This window comes from Malaclemys terrapin, chromosome 4, assembly GCF_027887155.1.
Source record: "Malaclemys terrapin pileata isolate rMalTer1 chromosome 4, rMalTer1.hap1, whole genome shotgun sequence".
NCBI classification, from domain to species: domain Eukaryota; kingdom Metazoa; phylum Chordata; order Testudines; family Emydidae; genus Malaclemys; species Malaclemys terrapin.
Window position 1 is genome coordinate 44,920,506 of NC_071508.1, and position 20,321 is coordinate 44,940,826.

The window sequence follows — 20,321 nt, forward strand, 5'->3', positions numbered from 1 at the left end:
TTGCTCCAGAACGATTAACTGGTGGTAGCCATTCCAGGTAATCTGCCTGAGGACTGCATCAGGATTAATGCTCTCCTGGTTTGACAAGGTTTGATTTGTACAAGACATCAAGATTTAGCTGTGCCTGCAGTTACCACTTGGTAATGGGTGGTGGCTCCAGATGTTACTAAGTGTGTTAAAGTCAATTAGCGCTTTAGTTTCCTGGAGCCTGATTGATACAGTGCCCACTCATGCCCTCACCCCCATAGTAAGGCTGCTGAGAATGGAGGGATTTTGTTTCAGTTTAATAAAGTTCTTCAGACCTTGTCACTGATCTACACATCCCAGGGGTTTGAAATGAAGTGAGGACAGGTATTCAGCTAGGGAAGGGATAAGTTCCAGGCTGCCTCAGTATTGTGTCAGTCCTGGCTGGATCTATGTGGGCGTCTAAGCTATAACTATCATACTTAGCAATTACTGAATTACTTTGCAAACACCAACTAATTTGTGCTCAGAATGACCAGGGCAGGCTGATACAATATCAGGCAGTGCTAGATCAAGAGGAAGGTGGGAGTGTTAGATAACAATTCCTCCCCCTCTCATTTGGATGGGGCATAGTTGGGTTGCATTACAAAAATGTAAACAGATACCACTGAACCTCCTGTATTCCTGTGGCCATTGGGAGTGTAGTGTGTTCTGCCTCAGTCATGACCAGGGACACCCCCACCCCTCCATGGGTCCAGTCCGAAGCAGAGACTGGCCAGCTTTTCACATTCTGTGGGTGGGCGTTGATGGCGTATGGGCATGCCCAGATCATGCATTTTAAGGCCAGAAGGGACCTTTATGGTCTAGTTTGACCTCTTGCATAGCACAGGCCATAGACCCTCACTCAGTAATTGCTGCATCGAAGCAAAGATGTCAGGTGATAAAGAATAAACCACATTCCTTGGTAAGTTGTTCCAATGGCGAATCACCCTCACTATTAAAAACGTGCCCCGATCACTAGTTTGAATTTCTCTAGTTTGAGATTCCAGCCAGTGGACTGTAGGTGGACAGATCTCCAGCAGGGCTTACCGGTGCTGATGGATCCCACCCAACCCATTTCCATGCGCAACAGCCATGAGTTGAGCCCGCTCTCCCAAGAGTGACTGTTCAGGATAGGATCCCATGGCACCCCCCGCACGATGGTCTCACCATCAAAAGAACAAAGCCAACACCGGCTGTTAAAACATCTATGTGGGCATTTATTACAACACGTTGTTCCAAAGTACAAAAGAAAGGAAAAGAAAGAGGGTAAAAAAGCACTGCTGTTTACAGCCTCCGGTAATAAATAAAGAAAGACAGGACAGGGCAGAGCTTGTTTCTCGGTCCTGCCAGGCGCCATCCGACTTCAGCATTGGTGTAACAGGCAGGAGATGCGTTTGGTTTCAGTGACTAACTGAGAAGGGAATGGAACACAGCGGGCTGGTTGCAAGATACTGTCTCCCCACCTAGCGCTTAGAATGCATTCCAAGTGCCCCTGTCCGTTCTGGACCCAATCTCTCTGCTGAGGGACGCTGTGCGTTTGCTAATGAAAGGTCTGGGGCTCTCCTGTCTGGTATTGCACACCTCCTGAGCAACATTCATGGGGGCTAGGAGTGCTCAGCCCCTCAGGCCCCAAATCCACAGCATTGTCTGCAAAACAGGTGATCCTCCATCTGCCCTGCCCCATTTAACCCCCTAGCCATCTCTGCCTGGAAATGTACTTGAGAGAGGAAGAATGGAGCCCAAACTGGATTTCTAGAAGAGCTGGAATGGATTCTACATATGGCTCCTGAGAAGAGGATAAAGCCTGAACTGGATTTCTCTGCTTCTCTAGAATAGATTTTGAATGACAAAATAAATTCAACACAGCACAAGGAAGAGACGACTCCTATCTATAATAAACCACACATGTTAGAGATGATAGGCCATTGCATGGCTGCTCTTAGAAGGGCAACATTAATCCCCTTGATTTAAAAATGACTTCTAACTGGGCTGGCTAGTCAAAGAGATAATATTTGATACTGTGGCACAGAGAGGATTCCCTTCCTATTGCACTGATACTTTCTCCCAGCCCTCCTCCCCACCCAGTTGACTGGGTACTTGTAGGCTTCAGGACGAGTCCAGTCTATGGGTACAAGAAGCAAGTGCCAGGTTCTGGCCACCACAATTACTCAGAAATCTTAACTCTGCTGCCTATGAATTCTTAATGCTGGAAAACCATAGTTATTTCTGCCAGCAATGAATGCACTTATGGGGCTGTTCCCCCTCTCTTCTTGCATCCCTATCATTATTAGAGGCCAGTCTGATCAGATCTCTCTTTCCCCATGGGCTGGTCTTCCACTAAGCCCCTTCTGGGCAGCTTGGAGCTCTGCTGCTCTAAAAATGAACATCCTCATTCCCCAGAAGGTGTGGCTCCTTGGACAAAGAACGATCATCAGGTGGCTGGGAAACTGAACCCAAAAAAGCCCAGGATTGCTCCCCAAAGTAAGGTGCGGTGGCTTTGGGCAGCGAGGAGAATGCTGCCAAAATAGCTGGTGATGCCAGGCCATTAAACCATTCCTGGTAAAGATGAACTTCCTGGATTCAGCCACCAGATTGGGGAACCCTGAGAGCATGTGTGCATTGACTGTTTCCTGGAAACCTGGTCAATTTTCCTTTAGTTTTAAGCTTGTGCCTTTGAATTCTCCATTCCTGCTCCCTACAAACTTGAGTAGACTCCAAGGCATGTGGGTGTGAGTGTGGGGGAGAGAAAGGCATTGCCCTGGGCTTTGCTGGTTTCAGAACCTCTGGAGGTTTCACCCTTTCAAATCCACTCACACGGGCCTACCCATGTGTGTGCCTTCTCCAGGACAGCTAATGAGCTAGGCCTGGCACAGTATAGTGCAGCCAGCCCCAGACTAGTGGGGCAGGTACAGGGTTGAGGCAGGTGGGGAATGGAGAGGTGGCTGGGGGTCTGTACTTATTCACAACAGAGAACCAAAGAGCAACATACAAAGATTAAGAAGAAAAAATTACATAATAGTAATAATAATAATAATTAATAAATACTTAAATCTATAATTCATAGATTGCAATTACAACACTGATAGCTTATTATTGGTAGTTTAAGAGGGAAGGCAGAAGGGGTTTCTTTTGGGTGTAGGCTTTCTATAACAGAGACATGACAGGGATGCATGGCCAGAAAAAGAAACAAACACAGAGACAAGAGATTGGGAACACAGCACAAGCTAGGAAAATACCTTTGGGCTTCAGTGTTGCCGACTCCTTTCCTCCCAGGATCCCTCCCCTTGCCAGTCCTCTGAAGCTACAAAAGAAATGGGGATGCTGCAGGGTGTCAGGGAGTTAGCCAGTTATGCCTGACTGAGTGTGACTCAGCCTTGCACTCCTTTAGAAGCTAGAAGATAAGGGGCATTCTAGAGGAGGGCCATCTGGGTAGCTTTACTGGCTGCCCTTAAGAAGGCTGAAAATCTACCAATTCGCACCTGCACTCCAAGCAATGCAGCTATTGCAGGAAATGATTGGATGTTCTAATCAGCAGGGCACCAATCAGATGCTTTATAAATTCATCCGATTGTCCAATAGGGGGGCTCATTTACTCTCCTTAGGGACAATCCTGCTTCAATTTAAATCAATGGGACAGAGTCTGATCTCACTTACTCTGCTGTAAATCAGAAGTAACTCCACTAAAGGCAAGAGTGATACATCACTGTGAACCAGGCCCAAGTGAGATCAAAATCAGGCCCAATGACTCTGTGGATCAGAGATTCTAGCTGAGAGTTCATTAAAGAAACACAGTAAGGGATGGGGACCAATTGCAACATAAAATCCTCCAAGGTAACTAACCTTGATACAAGAGACAGAAAAGATCTATTAAGCCATGTAGGGCTTAATCCAAAGCCCAATGAAAACAATGGCAAGACTTCTATTGAGTCCAATGGCTTTGGATCAGTCCTACCGCTTGAGGCTAGTGCAGGAATCTTCCCTAGAGGACATTTTTCTAGAGTTTTAGCTTTAAAATGCTCCAAGTGAGAGCAACTCTTCCCACAAGGACCATCAGAAAGGGCAGGGCAAATGCAAGCATATTCACAACACTGATGAGATGGGTTATAAACGCCCCATGGCTCTTAAAACCTTTGGCTTGGTTGCCGAATGGACAGCAGAGTAGGTGTCACCTCAGTGTGTGCAGACACAGAGCTGCTGAAGGGCTTTGCTGACAGGCTACGGTTCTTTGAGGGAGACTGGACAAAAAAACAAGAGACCCCCATTTTTGCCTGCACCACAAAAGCTGTTTCTCTAAAATGCCACAAGATGGCAGATGTTCAGAGCCCTGCTGCTATTTCTGAGCAGGCAGCTGCTCATGTCGTTCTTCTTCACTGACCCTGTCTGCTTGTTGTTCGTATTTATAAAGGTTGAGATTGCAATGTCAGGCTGAGGATGGCCCGGATGTGTCCTAGAGCACACTCTGCAGTGACTTCATGCAGGACTAAGGGGTTGAGCCCCATCACATCTCATGTCATGTCTGTCATTAGGTTGCATCTACACTATATTTTTAACCCCCAAATTTCCTACCATTGCAGCTCTAATAATGGTATTAGTGCTGGGGGGTAATAATGTAGGTTAGGATCCTGTGTACCACTGTGTCATCCAAGTCCACCCAAGTCTTGAGATCATAGTGGTAAAAATGCCAGTGCCTTATCTACTCTAGAACTCCACTATAGCTACCATGGGTGGGACTGGACCAATGCTAGCAGTGGTGGCAAGACCCACTGCAACAGGCAAAGGAAACTCTTAATTCTCTCTAACGCTGTAGGGTTAAAACATGGGAGACAGCAACTCCGGGCTGAGCTGGTGCTGGCAGTCATGGAATGCCAGCTGTGGTGGAAGGGAAATACCCCTTACAATACAGAGGCTAGCAGAGATCCAGGCAGGGGACCGTGTCTTTGGGGTGCTGTTGCAACTGCTGTAGCTCATACTTCTCCCAAGCTTCAACCAATAATATGTGAATGGGAGTGAGGGGTTACCTGAAGGCACCCTCATTAGCTCCTCCCTCTGCACTGCAGTGTAGCTGGGTCACATGTCATGGAGGGGAAACTATCATGAACTTCACAGCTGAAGAGGTCTCTGTACTAATTCCAGTTCTAGTGCACCAACCCTCAGAAGATCAAGGGCAGACCCTACATGAACAGATGTCCGTGTGACTTGCAGAACAAGAGCGAGTCATTTACTGCCGCAAAGCAGCTGGATGGCTCTTCCCTGTGTCATAAGGCAAGTATCCTTTAGGAATGCTGATCGATACTGTTGAAATGGTCTAAGAAGCTGTGTGTTCTCTATGGAGACACTTCTGTATATGCTTTCAGGTCAGGTGGAATGCAACAAGGATATAAATGGGGGTTCTCCATTTGGGGTGCATGATCCTAGGCTTATGGAACATAGGTAAGATGTGAACATGGAAACACTGTCCTGCTGGCATATTTCACAGTGTAACCTCTTGCTGTCTGGGGCTGACCAGCCAATTGACCTGGCTTGGCTGAGAATCTCTGAATTTATATGTTGAAATTTTAAAAGGGGGGGAAAAATGTAGACAAACATTTGTTCTCTTTTTTGTGACCAGCTCTAGGGCTGGCTGGAATTTTTCAAATTTCACTGAAAATGGAGCACAGACAGAGTGAGAAAGAAGAAGATTGGCAGCCCAAAAAGGGTTAAAACATGGGACAGGTCATATTGCAGACAGTGGTTAGTGGGGTCTCAGTGGTTAAAAGCTCAAGAAGCCCTTTGAAAGCTTTTCTTTGTTATAAACCTCCCGATCTAGCCGGGATGCTATGTAATACACCAGTTCCCTTAGAATCACTGCCTCCCCACTGTCTCCACACACCATATCTCTACGCTGGCTGGGGATGCAAGAAAGAAACGGGAAGGGTTCCTTCTACCTCCTAAAACATAGTAGTCGGCAACACTGATGCTGATTTGAGGTGCTCACTGGAAATATGGATACTGTGTTTTTTAAGAGAGTTGAAATGAGTATCTACCCCCCTTTCAAAACAGCTGTAGGAAAAAGAGGGATGGATTAGGCAGAGGGATCCAACCATCATCAAAACTTGTATTTTATTAATACTTCAACATGGAAAATCAAATGCATTTAATCACCCAACTTTCCCCTCCCCCACTACCAACTCCAGCACATTTTGGGGTACCAGAAGGGATTATTTGAGGTTTCCATGCTTCTCACTTAACCCCTTTAAAAAAAAAAATCAAAAAGCCTAATGGCAGTCATAAGCCTCCTTGGAGATTCCCCTCTCCCATCCGCCGAGGACACGCGCACATCAGCAGAGACAGACAATGATCATAAGGAAAGTGACAATCTGATGCCACCAGAACATTATAATTATTATTGCAGCTCCTCACGGCTTCGGTCTGTGGTTAAGTTTTAAACCTGAGATCATTATTTTTGTCTTGTGTAGTTTGATTTGAAAATAAACAAACACAAAAGAAAAAGAAGGGAAGGTGGAAAAAAAACAAACCTGGGGGGGATCTAAAAATCACACACAACACACACGTGAACAAAAACCCCTGAGGTATTGGCTTGGAAACCAGCACGATATTAAAAAGAGGAAAGCTACAGAGAGCAAAATGTGCTTTGCAGCAGAGATAGATCTGTGCCCATAACACCAAGCAGCGGCTCAGCAGCAAGGTCTAAGCATCCCGCTGCGTGGGAGAAACACAGTTTTTGGGGTGAGGGCTTTGCTCCCCTTTAAAACAGGGACTTTCCTAAAGGGGAGAAGCAGCCAAACGTGTCTGAGAATCAGAACAGAAGCTACTCGCGCCCCTCTGTCATTTTTCTCTTGACCGCGCTTGCTAACTTATGGAAGCTTTCTGCACTGTGTGCTCATTGGCCTCCTTGAGGGCTCCCTCTTGCACCCTTGGCTTCAGTAACAGCAGGACCTGGCCCTTCCTCAACACCTGTGTTATTGTAAAGGTCCCACCTGGGCCCGACGCCACCTCTAAAAAAATAAATCAAGGGAAGAATCCCACGCAGGAGGCCTTCCCTAGGAAATCCTCACCCTCTACCCACCCAAACTCCCAGAGGGAGACGGGTTTTTGGCAGGGATTCCCTTGGTGGCTGGCACCCTGCCTTCTGCTGGGTAAGAACGAACCATCATTCGCTTCAGTTACTCTGAAAAGGTCAATTAACAGAAACTCTCCAAAGCAAAATCCCAGGAAAAGAAAAACAGTGAAACCAATTTTCTTAGCAACACACCTGAGCGTGGGAAGATGCTGCTGCAGGTGGGTGGGTGGGTTTGGAGATAGGGGTGGGGTAAGGAGGGAAGGGCTTGTCCTCACACTAACATCCCAAATATTGGGTTTGGTTCTTAGCCTTTCAATGCATTTCCTGGCGTTTCCTCTCTCTCTTTTCCTTCCTGAAGTGCCCAGTCAGTTTGGTCTTTCATTGGCTTCGCCTGTGTCTTTGGACTGTTTTCCCTCTGCCCCATGCCCACTGGAGCCCCAGTGCTGGATATGCCCCATGATCATGCTCTCTTACACACACACACACGGATAGAGAACTGGTGCTGGAGTACTGAGCAATATTTTATGCTAAGCACTCAGAGGTAACTAACTGTCTTGCAGTGGGAAACCTGTTGCTGTTCTCAGGACTCCCTGGGCTTCATTCTGGTACTACAATAAATAACTCCATTTTTTCCCAAGGATGAGGCCTGTATTTTCCTCCAGGGTTCAGCCCCTCTGGCTAGCCATGTGGAGTAACACTGGGAGGGGGAAAGCAGGGCCTCAAGGGCTTTTCATTACAATCTCACCCATGCACAAGGGTGAGAAGTGTTCCCTTTTTCTCCTGGACACTATTGCCCCCACCTCCTCCCCAGAAGCACCCTGAGCAAGTGGGCAAGGCAGTTGCTCATGGGAGTTCAGCCCCCACAGAACCCCTCGAGCATTATCTAGGGAGTAAGTTTTTCTCCAAAAGGACCCAGTAACCCCCAAATTCTCCAATACAACCCAGTATGGGTTGCTGCCCCTTTAATGAAAAGCCTCCTCTGCTCCCTCATTCCCCACATCCCAGGCATCCCTGATCCAATCCTCTGTTTTTTCCATAGACCAATGCCAGCCCTTCTGTCCCACAACTGGGAGAGGGAAAGATTCTATGGCTTTGATGGAGACAAGAGAGAATCAAATAGGAACCAAAAGGTAAAGCAGCAGCTTTCAGGAGAGCATTTCCTGCTCAGTTTGTGTTGAAAGAAGATATTTTTGTTTTGTTTTTTTCCATTTTTAAAAAAGTGCATGAAAGATTTTTCCTGCCCCGTTTTTGCTTTGCGCGCAGGGAATGGGGAGTCCGTGTCGCTGACGTGCGCTACAGAAGGAGTCACAGGCCGCGGATATTGCTTAGAAACTCGTGTTTCAGATTTAAATACCATAGACAGTAAAAATAGAGCTGAAAGTACCGCCCCACAATGTCTGCAAATCATTGCCAGAATGAACAGCTTCAATAAATTAAAAACAAAACCATTGAAATATTATTTACGGCTCAATAAAAATTGCAGTAAAACCATTTACCTTTTTCTTTGTGTGGTTTTTTTTTATATTATATATAATATATATTTATATATGTATAGGGCTGCGGTAGTGCAGCATTATTAAGATACTTAGCCAGAAAAAACACAGACAGAGCATACTTAGTGCACCAGGAGGAGAAAAAGGCTTCGGGGGAGGAGCCAATGCAAATATCCCCACCCCACCCTTGGGAGGGAGCCACCTACATTCCATCCCCCGCCCTGATACAAGGGACGGAGAACTGGGGTGAGCAAAGCCTCTGCCATTTCCCATTGGTCAGGATAACGCTTTCTTCTAAATGAAGACACCCCTACTTTTTGACTGCACATTTGCAGAGAAAATATTAAACGCCCCTCAGAATTTTAATCTGAGAATGACCCAGCTGGGGTGCTCAGATGTGATGGGTGTCTCCCCCACTTCAGTCAAAGATCAGCTCTTCCATCACCCCAGTGAGTCACTTTCTGCCCGGGGGGCAGAGAATCCAGGGGTGAAAGGGTTAATAGGCTCCTCCCTCCCCAAAGGGAATGCAGCCAGGGTGGGGAGGCGGGGAGGGGAAAAAAGAGACCAAGGGGGAGGGGCACTAAGCATGCACAGTCATGTTTCCTGACTTTGAATTCATTCACCTTTGTTTCATTTTGGCATGTGTGCACCTGCAAATACACACACGGGTATAAATACTGTCCCGTCCCCACCCCCACCTTGCCTCTTCCCAGTTAAATAGCCACCCCTCACTCTCCAATGCCCCAGGATGAATGTCAGGACACCTCAATGATCTCCATGCTGCCCGAAAAGCTAGACTGTTTGCCTATTTTGCCCAGGTCTTCCCGGGACCTGCCCTCTGACATGGTTTCCTCGAACTCCATCTGGCAGCTCCTCCTCTTGAACTGCTTCTCCGCGGCAGCATCCTCGTGCCAGCTGTGCCGCCCGTCCCTCTGCTCCACCCTCTGCTTGTCCCTCAACCTGATCTCGCAGCTGCCCTGCAGGGTGCTGCAGCTGAACGAGGAGTATGAGGCAGCGCTGGCAAACAAGGCCCCGCTCCCTCCGCCGCTGCCCACCGCCGAGTCTGTGCTAAAGTACCAGGGGTTCTCCGACGACGGGGTGCTGGGTGATTCCAAATGCACACCCCAGGCACCTACCCCCCCTCCACCGGCAGAGTTTGGTGTCACAGCTGGCTGTGTGGGCTGCTGTCCCATGCCAGGGAGACTCAGCCGCAGTGTCTGCTTGAGATTGTCCTCCACACTGGTGCTTTTGTGCATGGCACACACCCCACTGAAATTGAGGCTCATCCCGTGGGCAGGGGAGCCCGCCTGATGCCTATGTTTCCGCCTCTGCCTCACCTTGGCTTCTAGCAGGAAGTCCGGCCCACTGGGCCAGTCGGGACTATCCAGCACGGGCGAGTACTGGCACAAGCCGTTAGGTCCAGAAGGGCTGTCCAGCTTGCAAAGCTTGGGGGCTTCCCCGGTGTCAGCGGGGCCTGGGGTGTCCTGCCTCAGGCCGGGGGAGTAGGCTGATTTGATGTCCAGGGAGAAGGAGCGCTTTAGCCGGTTGGTGTCTTGGATGCGCTCCGAGGACAGGTGTAGGCCATTGAGTCCTTGCTGTAGTGCTGTGGGTGAGACAATTTTGGGAGCTCCTGCTGGCTCACTGCGGGAGGGCGCCAAGCTTGTGCTTTTTGATATGTCCTCGGCCTTTTCTGAGGTAGAAAGCTTCAGGTGCCTGTTGCTCTCAGGCACTTCAGCTGGGTCTGGCTGGGCATCCCCCTCGCTCCTATCACCTTGGGCCTTCAAGGCCTTGAGGAGCTTCAGGCTCCTCTCGTACTCCAGGAGCTGGCCCAGGAAGTTGAAGTTGGGCGATATGGATGGGCGTCGGTCTTTGACAAACCTGCAAGGGTAGACAAACAGATGGGGTCGTCACTTGGTCTTTGGCCCACCAGCTAGGCTACCTTAGCTCTGCCGGCCTCCTCAGCGGGAGAAGCTAGTGCATTCTACCAAAAGCTCAGAAAGAAACAGGTGATGGGCGATCCACAATGCCTCAGGGCAGTCTGCAGAGAAAGCCAGGAGTGTTTAGGCTCTAGGAAATTTACCACCTCACTCTACTTTCCCATGGGCAGCTCCCCACTCCCATGGCATGCAGTCCATTGTGATATTTCAAAACTGCTCCTGAAGGACAGCCCTCCGCCTCCCATGAATGTAGGGCAGCACCAACCTGCTGCTAGGCCAGCCTACACCAGATTTCACCCTAGTCAAGGGTTTTGCTTCTTGAAGCTGAGCCCTTCATTTCCTTTGACTGGGGCAACAACGAGGGGTGTGCACGGGCACTGCTCTGTGGTAGGGCACAAAGTATATACCCTATCCAGGGCCCAGTGTCAGCCTAGCAGCATGTAACCCACTAGCACTCAGAAAATTCATTCAAAGCAATGCTTTGAAACCCTTTCTGACAGCTTCTCTCCACCTGTGCCAGCCTGCTTCCCTTTACTAGAGCAGGGGTACATTCACATACTTCATCATTCCCCTCATCCACTCGCACCTACCTGTAGGCGTCGTCTGAAGACATGCCCATGGTCTTCATGATGTAGGCGATGGCAATGGTGGCTGATCGGGAGATCCCTGCCAAGCAGTGAACGATCACTTGGCAGCTGGATACCTTGGCCTTGTCTGCAGCATGGTACAGAAAGAACAGCTTTCAGAGGGGTGCCCCTAGAGGTTGGACAGCATCATTTCATCCTCTGTCCCCATGGAACATCTTTGTGAGGCTGTATGTCTAGTGGCCAGCGCAGAGGAGTGGGAGGCAGGACTCCTGGGTTTTCCCCCTGGCTTTGCCAGTGACTCGTTATGTGACCCTGGGCTAGTCTCTGGGCCTCTTGGTGTTCCCATTTCCCCATGTATAACATGGACATAAGGACACTGGCCTTTGTTTCTCACTGAGACCCTCAGTTAAAAGGCTTTCTTACAAGAGTGCAAAAGTATTATCATTTGCACAACTAGCTAGCTGTGGCAAAGGTCACACTTTCAAATGACTTTGATGCTGGTTGAGGTGCCAGGTTTTCTAGGGGAGGAAAGGCTTCTCCTAGTGGCTGAGTGTGCATGTTTCACTGTGGGTGAAGGGACAAGGGCTCTCTGGACGAAAAGAGGAGTTGGGGGAAGAAGAGCCTGAGTTTTGTTGGCTGGGATAGTGGCAAGGAGTGAAGAGTCCAGCTCCCAGTGTCTGGGGCCACCACAGCAAAATCAAGACTGGAGCTGTGTAGCGGGGTGGTCCCCCGCTCCTGCCCTGAAGGGCTTAAAACAGCCAGGGACCAGGGCTGGGGCAAAGGAAAAGCTACAAGGCTGATTGGGCCATGGCCCAGCTGCGGCCGCTTCCCCAATCAGGCCACAGCTGGCCTGTATAAAAAGGCTGGGAGTCAGAGACCAAACAGTCTCTCTCTGCCTTCAGAGGAAGAAGGACCTGGCTGCAGTGAGCTAGTGTACCTGAGTGGAGCAGGGCTGGGGAGCTCCAGCCTGGAAAGCCCCAGGCTGCAGCCTAGTAGGAGGCCAAGGGGTACTGGGGGTTGCAGAGGGCAGCCCAGGGGCAGGCCAAGGCAGCAGGTCCAAACCCAACCTTGCCAGTGAGGAGTAGGCTGATACTGCAGTCTGCCCCAGGATGTGGGGCTAGACGATGACTGGCAGTGGCCTTATTCTGAGGTGAGGTAGGGATAGTGGGTGGCGGTTCCCCACAGAGGGGAGACCCTAGTACTGAGGGGTGTACTGCCAGGGGGCAGCATCCCAGATAAAAGGGCACCAGGGCCCAGAGAGGGACATGGGGGCCAGAGGACATGCAGATCACTGGCCTGCAGGAGGTGCTCTAGGGCGCTGGAAGAGCTAATTCCCTGAAGAGCCCAGCAGGAGGTGCCGCAGGGGTGAGTCCACTCCTCTACAAGCTGGAAGAAGTAAATAAAGGACCAGGGAGCTGCCTCACCGATGAACTCAATGGACTTGTCCAGCCATGGAAGCAGCTTCTCACAGTAGTTGTCATTGACAGGAATGCGCATGAAGTGACTGTCACAGATGAAGTCTGGCTTGGGGCAGGAGTTGCTGGCGTTGAGGACGTAGCTTATTCCATTCTGAGTCATCAGGTCCTGGTGATAGAGAAGATACAAGTGACGTGGGCTCAGTCAGTACAAAGCTGGACCTTCCCATCTACACTCTCATAGGCCTCATGCACTCCAGCGTTCTCGCTCACAGTTACTCTAGTGCAGTTCAAAGTAGCAACTTTGGGGAGCACCAGCACAGATGAGCCAATGAGGAGTAAACCACTGTCATATGGACCTGCTCTGAGCATGGTTAAGCTGTCTGCCAGGTTCTCACATTTGGGGTCCTGATCAGGTGTTGGGGGTGCTGACCACCTTGCCCTTCCATACTGGTAAAGAGAAGCGGGTCCTGGCTAGATAGCAGGGAGTGTGCTTGGGGGGGCCTGGTGGGGGAAAGACTGAGAACCCCAGAGCTAGAACAATGGTGGGAAATTTTAAGGAAGAAAAACAAAATAATCAAGGGTTACATCTACTGTAGAAGAAAGCTTAGAGGGGCCAGGTTCAGGTGAAGAGAACATCTTACTAGCAGAGCTAGTATTCACTGAATGTAGTCCTCTTTTCTGTTCCCAAATCACTTGGGAACAAGTCATGATTTCCCACAGATTTGTTCACTGTTTGAAACTCTCCACTCCGTGGTTTACCGGAGCCAGTTTCAGTCTATAAGAGACCTGTAAACTGTTTGCTGCTGGTATCAGTCCCAGCATAGGAGACTGGCAATTCAGAACATGAGCTGTTTTGTTTGGGACACATTTAGGTCATGTGATTTCCTTTTGGGATGAATATAATCATGGCTCTGGAGCGAACTCTTTGGACTAACCAATTGAGAAGTAGCTTTCCATGAGTGTTCTGCCATAGTCATTACTAGTCACTGCTTCTTCCCAACGTTCCTGCCAGTAACCTGACTCGCCTGCATGCTTACGGAAAGTGAATGAAAAAGTCCGAGGGCTAGTTCAAAATGTCAAGTGAGTGTTCATGGATCATTTCTTGCCACGTTCTGCTCATTGGGTACACGTACGTGACCTCTCATCCTTCCCAGAGAGACAAGGCTAGATTCACCAGCGTGCATGGCCAGAGCAGCATAAAACGGCCAGAGCGTAGTGGTGAATATGACCTGTTGTGCCCCCTGAGAGCTGAAATCCAAGCCAGATTATGTCCAAAACAAGGGAGATCATCCATACCAAAGATCCGATAGTTCTAGTCCTATGAACGCCTGTTCTGTGCTATTTCGGGGCGAGGAAGAGGAACAGAGAATTGAATGGAAGAAAGGAGTTGAGAAAGAAATAAAGGTGCCATAAAATAGACAGTGATTAGGAAACTGGAGAGAGAAAAGAAACCTCCCCCCTGCCCCAGGCTGAGCCCTGTGGCATGGCAGCAGTGAGATGCAGAGCTGCCATATGGGGTTTGCGTAGGGTGACCATACATCTTATTTTGGCCGGAACAGTCCCTTTTTTAAGCCCTGTCCCGGCCATCCTGACTTTTTTTTCCCCAAAAGGAGGCATTTGTCCCGTTTGCTCTTGCTGACTTGATCAACTGGCAAGAGCAAACAGGATAAATGTCCACTTTTGTCAAAAAAGTGGGGTGTGGTGCAGAGGGGGCGAGCAGAGAGAGAGGAGGCAGGGCTGGGGGGGGGGAGCAGCATTCCAGCATGTGGGGCCCCCCGCTGGGTTCCAGCAACCGGGCAACAGCCTGGTGTGGGGCTGGGGGGTTTCGAGCGACTGGCAACAGCATGGGGGGCACGGGGGGCAGGGACTTGGGCAAGCGGTTGGGGATGTCCAGTTCTCTCTTTGGGAAATATGGACACCCTAGGTTTGCGTGCTCACAAGGGACCCTGCTATCCCATCATAGAGGGTTGTTCTCTGCCAGCCCTGCTCTCTAATGCCCTGCCAGCCCTGCTTTCTAGGTTATGAGAAGCGAGTGACTCTTGTCTTCAATAATGACCCACTGCGCAGAGAGGGAAGCAAACACCTCTCAGAACAAAGGGGTGAGCAAAAGGTTGTGCTGAGATTGGAGCGGGGGCATGGTTGAAGCCTCGTCAGTCCGACGCCTGATGTAGGGCTCTCAGGGGACACGGCCGAGATTTCCTCCCTGAATTCCATTTAATTCACCCCGTGGTTCCTGTCCTAAGCTTACATAAGAGTCTCTTCCTCAGCAGGCTCCCTAGAAGCCTAACCTCAGCTCCTAGGAGCCAGCCCAGCTCCTGAGCTCACATTCTTGGCATTTTTCTCTTTCATTTCCTTCTACTCCCTATATATAAAAATTTCTCTCTCCTCTTTCTGGTCCACCCCCATACTCCTGTCAGATGCTTCTCCCCTGGCCCTCTCCCCAGGCGAGAATGTCTGACTGGCTCCCTCCTGCCCACAGTAGGCGCCCAGCGGAATTTTAACTACAATTTCTGTTTCTTTCTTCTCTCATTTATTTTCTTCTCTTAAAACAAAATTCCTTCCCCAAGGTGACATCACTGCCCAAGCATTCCAGCACCTTTAAAAGGACAGTACCCCTCTTTTCCCTCTGCCCTTCTCTTCCCGAAGAGAATCTTTGTCTATTTCCAGGCCTCTTTAAAGAGCTCTTTGCCTTGGACTGTGGCTGCTGGCCCCTTTCCCACTCCCCTCCATGATTAAACATCCCAGCTTAACCCCTCCTCTCCCTCTGGCTGCCAAGCTGGGCCTGGAGCAGCTGAAGTCAACCTTGGCAGCCCAGATGGCAGGGGGGGATTAGTGGGGAGAAGCTGGCTCCCTCGATGTGAATCTTCCAGGGGCTCCCTTGGGGCGAGGCACCCTGGCAGCTCTTCTTCTTCCCCCCTTCCCAGCTCCATTGTGCCCCTTCTGTCTCTTCCCCATTGCTCCTCTCTGCCCTTCCAGCTCTCCTGCCCCTTCCTGGATTGGATGCCACTCACCAAGCCCAAAGAGCTTAAGTCTTTTCTACATGCATATTCTTGGCCATGCTCCCTCACCCTTTGCCACCATGGAACATGGCAGTCAGGGGAATCAGGCAGCTACCCTCAGGTTGCAGAGGGAAGGCCGGTCCTTCCTCACACATCCCTTCTGGACTGAATCAAACCACAGCAGGACAACACCCCTGCCAGCCAAGAACTCTGCAAGGCTCCTCCTGCGGATGCTCTCCACAGCCTCCCCCAGGCCTTTGTATGTATGGGCCGTGTCCTTAGCTCCTTATTCACTCCAAACTGGGCAGGACAAGCCATTGAAAGTTACACGTGCATTGTCCTCAAATGCGAAACGTACAACGAGCTTCTCCCACGTGCCACCCCGACCGGATAGGCCTGTTCCAATTGGTAAGGGGCAACGGCAGCATGGGGCAGGCATGTCTCCCCACCAGCAAGGCCGTACCTTGTTTAGGACATCTTTCTGGGAGCCCAGGTAGAGATGAGGCAGGATGCGGGTGGGGCCAACATTGGCCACTGGCAAGCATGGCTGGGAGATGCTCATTGGCAAGATGGCAGCTGGTTTCCCTTCGCAGAGTCCTGGGAAGCAAGACGAGAAGGTGGCAAAGCCCCCTGCAGACAGAAGGAGAAGATTTAGACTATGTAAACTCTCCAGGACAGAGGTGGTCTCTCATTGTGTGTCTGTAAAGTGCCTGGCACAATGGGGTTCTGATCATGGTTAAGGATTCTTGGTGCTAGAATAAAACTGGAAGAAGATACCGATAGTCAATTATAATCAAGCCAGCCCCATAAGAGACTGGTGTTTAACTGATTGTAGGCAACCAAGTAGCTTAATGATGGACATCAGTGCCAACTTATAGGTAAATGAAATATACCGAAAGTGCAGGGGAGGCTGGGGGGAGGCAGAACTAAATAACCTATGTTAGAATTTGGCCAGGACCCCAGGGCTAATTCTCTTTCTCATATAAATACTTCCATGGGATTTTTAGTGACTACAAGTGGTCAGCGCCAGGATTTTAGATCTGATCCAAATGACAGCAACCCCAGCAGCGCAGTGGTTTGCTATCACTGTACTGGGCAGTGGCTCAAGGGAAGAGAGTCAGCTAAGGAACATGGCAACGGCTCGCTGCAGTACTTAGGTGTTCTTTGGAGGTCTTCAACCTAACCAGTCTGACCCTGCTTAGCTTGCGGTTTTTGACAGGATCAGAGCACAAATAGCTGCAGGCCTTTGTACTTGAGCAGGATCAGCGTCAGAGTCACGCAGTGTTTTAAGTGGCATTTACCCCCCCTCCTCCAAACACACAGCGCCTCCTGTCTCTTTCCTAATGAATGCCTGCCTGATTATGCAGCCCTGTGTACAGTGCTAATTAGAAAAATGAGTCCGCATGCAGAGGAGGAGTGAGGTGGGCGGCTGGGATGCAGAAAGTATTTGGACAGAGAGGGTGGAATCTGACTTTTTTAAAACAGATTCCTGAGCAATTTTTCATGGTCAGATGTTGCTAAACGTGATAGCAAGAAGGGTCCGATTCACTGCGCCAGCGCAGGCTGCAAACCTGTTTGTGTCTGGTTTGCTCAGACAGCCCCAAACACCAGATTCAGAGGAATAGCTATGGGGTGGCAGAAGCAGGTAGGGGATGACAAGTGAAGCTAGAATTCTGAGAACTCTAGTCCAAATACAGAGCAGCTCTTCTGAGTCCGAAAATCATAGCCATGCTCACACAGAAGGAATGGTGAAACAGGGCACAGAATCTTGTTGCGCTTTCCAGCCAGGGATCTCCAAGCGCTGTATGAACCTGTACAAATCCTCACCTCCCCATGCAATTAGGTAACAGCATTAGTTCATTTTGCAGATGGGGATGCTGAGGCTCAGAGAGGTGAAGCGACTTGCCCTAGACCAGTGGCAAAGCCAGGAATGGGAACTCAGGTTTCCTGCCTCCACACCTCTGCTAGGCCACAGCATAGCCAAATGCAGGATTTACCGAAAAGAGCACACAACATGGTACCTCCTTGCACTGCTTTAACTTGTTATACATGCAAGAGACCTGCATTCTTGAGGGAGTTTCTTAACACCCACCGACTCCTTTCTCCACACACAGAGTTAGGCCTAGCAACCCTTAGCGAGAACTACATCTGGTCTAGGTTACCAAGCCGAGCGCTCGTGTCAATACGAAGGGTCCCGAGTGGTGTACGTCCCCACTCTGTGCTTTTGATACTAGGGACTATAGATAGTGTAATACAGACTGGGAGTTTCACAGAGGCTGAACAAAGTTCCTGACTCCCATTGACTTTCAGAGAAATCTGGATGTCTAAAATAGGGTGACCAGATGTCCCAATTTGATAGGGACAGTCCCGAATTTGGGGGCTTTTTCTTATATAGGCATCTATTACCCCCCACCCCGTGTCCTGTTTTTTCACACTTGCTATCTAGTCACCCTAGTCTAAATCCATTAGGTCTCACTGAAGCTCCCAGCCATTGTTTCTATAGGGACTGGTTCTGTTTCTATAGAGACGAGTTCAGGTAAAATAAGAATCCCTCCCCTTGAATCCAGCCCATCTCCATAACTGAACTAAAACATCTATTGAAGTTCACTTAACGACCTTCCACCCAACCCCTCCCCCTCTAGGGGGATGGAAGAGGCTGAAACATGGCCCTCCTCCCCCAGGTCATACTCAGCAGGGTCCTGCCAACTTCACAGCAAACCCCCCTGAGAATCCCCATCCTTACCTTACTGGATCCCAATGTGGGGCTCTGATAAGTCCTGACTAGTGCTGAAACCAAATCTCCAGTGCTCTGGGGTAAAGTGGGGGAGGGGTTGACACAATGGTCTCTGCAGATAGCAGCAGCAGCCAGGTCTCATAGACTGAATGTCCAAGTCCTGGGCCCTATCTCTGCTCAGATGGGGAAGAGGTCCTCAGTCCTCCAAACAAGGGAGATGCCTCATCTTCCATGCCATGGGAACCCCAAGCTGCTTTGGACAGACACCAACCCCCTTGCCATTGGCCCTCACTTTGAGTCCTTTGAAGAACAATGCCTTTTCCCAACACAGCCACATAGCAGGCAGCCCAGTTGTACTTGCCCAAGGAAGCCACTATATTGGAAGAGAAATTGATCTCCAACCTGCAATATCTCCCCTCTGGCCACTTAAGCTTCCCTGTGTTGCTGGCACTTATCACCAAGAACAGCTACCAAGACTGTGGAGACTTGGGATATGAAGAGTTAAAGAAAGCACCTTCCAACACTTCCTCCTCCCCGGTTCTTTCAAACATGACATCACCCCCCTCAATTGGGATATTAAATCAGAGTGAAAGAAAGACGCTCGGCACAGGTGCACACAAGCTTTGGTTACTCCCACTCCCTCCCTGGCCACATCAATCTCACCAGGAAGCATAAATCATGAGGCAGAGTGGGATTTGAGTGCAAAGAGTCCACATCTGGAGACTGCAGAAGAGGTTCAGTGGACAATGCAGCACAATGGGCAGCCAGGCAGAAGGGCTACCTGTTGCTCCCTCCCAGAGAGACCTTTCCTTCTATCAGTCATCAGTGCCAAGGGAAGGAAAACAACCGATCTCCTGTACTTTCATTTGGAGGGTGTATGTGTGGGGAGGTCTAGTCTTGCAATGAATGCGTAGCCGTACCAGGGCCAGGCTTGGGCCCATAATCCTTTGTTCACTCAAAAGGCTTAGGAAGTCTTAATAGCACAGAAACGGGTGTTTTTCATCCTGGAGCAAGGTGTGCGCCCTTCCCCCTGGAGTATAGGTTGGGAATCAATGCCTGCCTCCCCGCCCCCGGCCCCTCTACTTTGCTCATGTTCATTATTGGCCTATACAACTCGAAACTCTCTTTAGGAGCCAGGAGCGTTCGAGGTGACATCATAGCTAAAGCAGGCTGGCACTTGCTGGCTGGCACTCTCCTAGCAATGCTCCCCCTCCTCTTGCCCCCGCCAGCACTTGCCTGCCTGCAGATCCTTTGCTGGCTCTGCTGGGGAAAGCACAGGCAAGTGACACAGGGGGCTGGGAAGTGTGCACGGGGAGATTCACTGAAAGGGACAGAGTCACCCTTGCCTCAAGTTTGTATGCCCCAACTACCTCTAGGGAGGAGACATGCTCCCTATATGGCCCACAACAAAGCACCTAAGCACATGCTTAACTTTAAGAACGCGAGTCATCCCGTTGAAGTCATTTAAACTACTCTTGTGCTTCACTTTAACATCACGCTTACGTGCTTTGCTTGACAGAGTCCTAGCTGAGCAAAACTTTTAACATTTTCCGCTCTGTCCCTTCATAAACCTCTTTCCACATAAACCTTATTTCCTCCCAAACATCATTGCTCACAGCTATTGAGCAATCCCAGGGTTTGAAAGGGAACTGGGGAGACAGCCTTGAGCTGAGGACATCAGGCCCCAACACCTCCGAACTTTCAGGGATACAAAACCCAGCCTTAGAACGTGCAGCTACAGCAAGTCTTAAGTTTTTGGAAAGCAAAGCAGCTTCTTAAAATCACCCCAAAGGCAGTAACTGTCCCTGGCAGCATTCCAAGCAATACTTGGGCTTTCCCTTACCTACACAATACACCATGTTTTAGCGTTAATTCAGAACAAGAGGGGGCCGTTCTAGTCTTTTATTTGTAATGCTAACACCTCCCTGGGGCTGGCAGTGGGATTCTCCTGGCACGCATGGAACTAAGAGTGGGGGTGAGAATCTGTATTTGGGGTGGAGTGGGTGGAAAGAGATCTCGGGTTTTTTCTGGATGCTCCCTCAAGCAGGAGCACTGGCTGAGGCTCTTGGATAAGGAGCTGGTCCCTT

The 20,321-nt window shown here is 49.8% G+C and overlaps 1 protein-coding gene across 2 annotated transcripts in view; it reads right to left on the reverse strand.

Annotated features, from left to right (window-relative positions):
• Positions 1 to 8,385: 8,385 nt before the first annotated feature.
• DUSP8 (dual specificity phosphatase 8) overlaps positions 8,386 to 20,321 on the reverse strand; it is an 80,648-nt gene continuing 68,712 nt past the window's right edge. For both annotated transcript variants that reach the window (XM_054027949.1, XM_054027950.1), the window contains 4 exons: positions 15,964 to 16,130; positions 12,508 to 12,667; positions 11,087 to 11,210; positions 8,386 to 10,437 (listed from right to left, as the gene is read on the reverse strand). In XM_054027949.1, the coding sequence (XP_053883924.1) occupies positions 9,315 to 10,437; positions 11,087 to 11,210; positions 12,508 to 12,667; positions 15,964 to 16,130 (1,574 nt within the window). In that variant the 3' untranslated portion in view covers positions 8,386 to 9,314. The remainder of the gene's footprint in view (positions 10,438 to 11,086; positions 11,211 to 12,507; positions 12,668 to 15,963; positions 16,131 to 20,321) is intronic.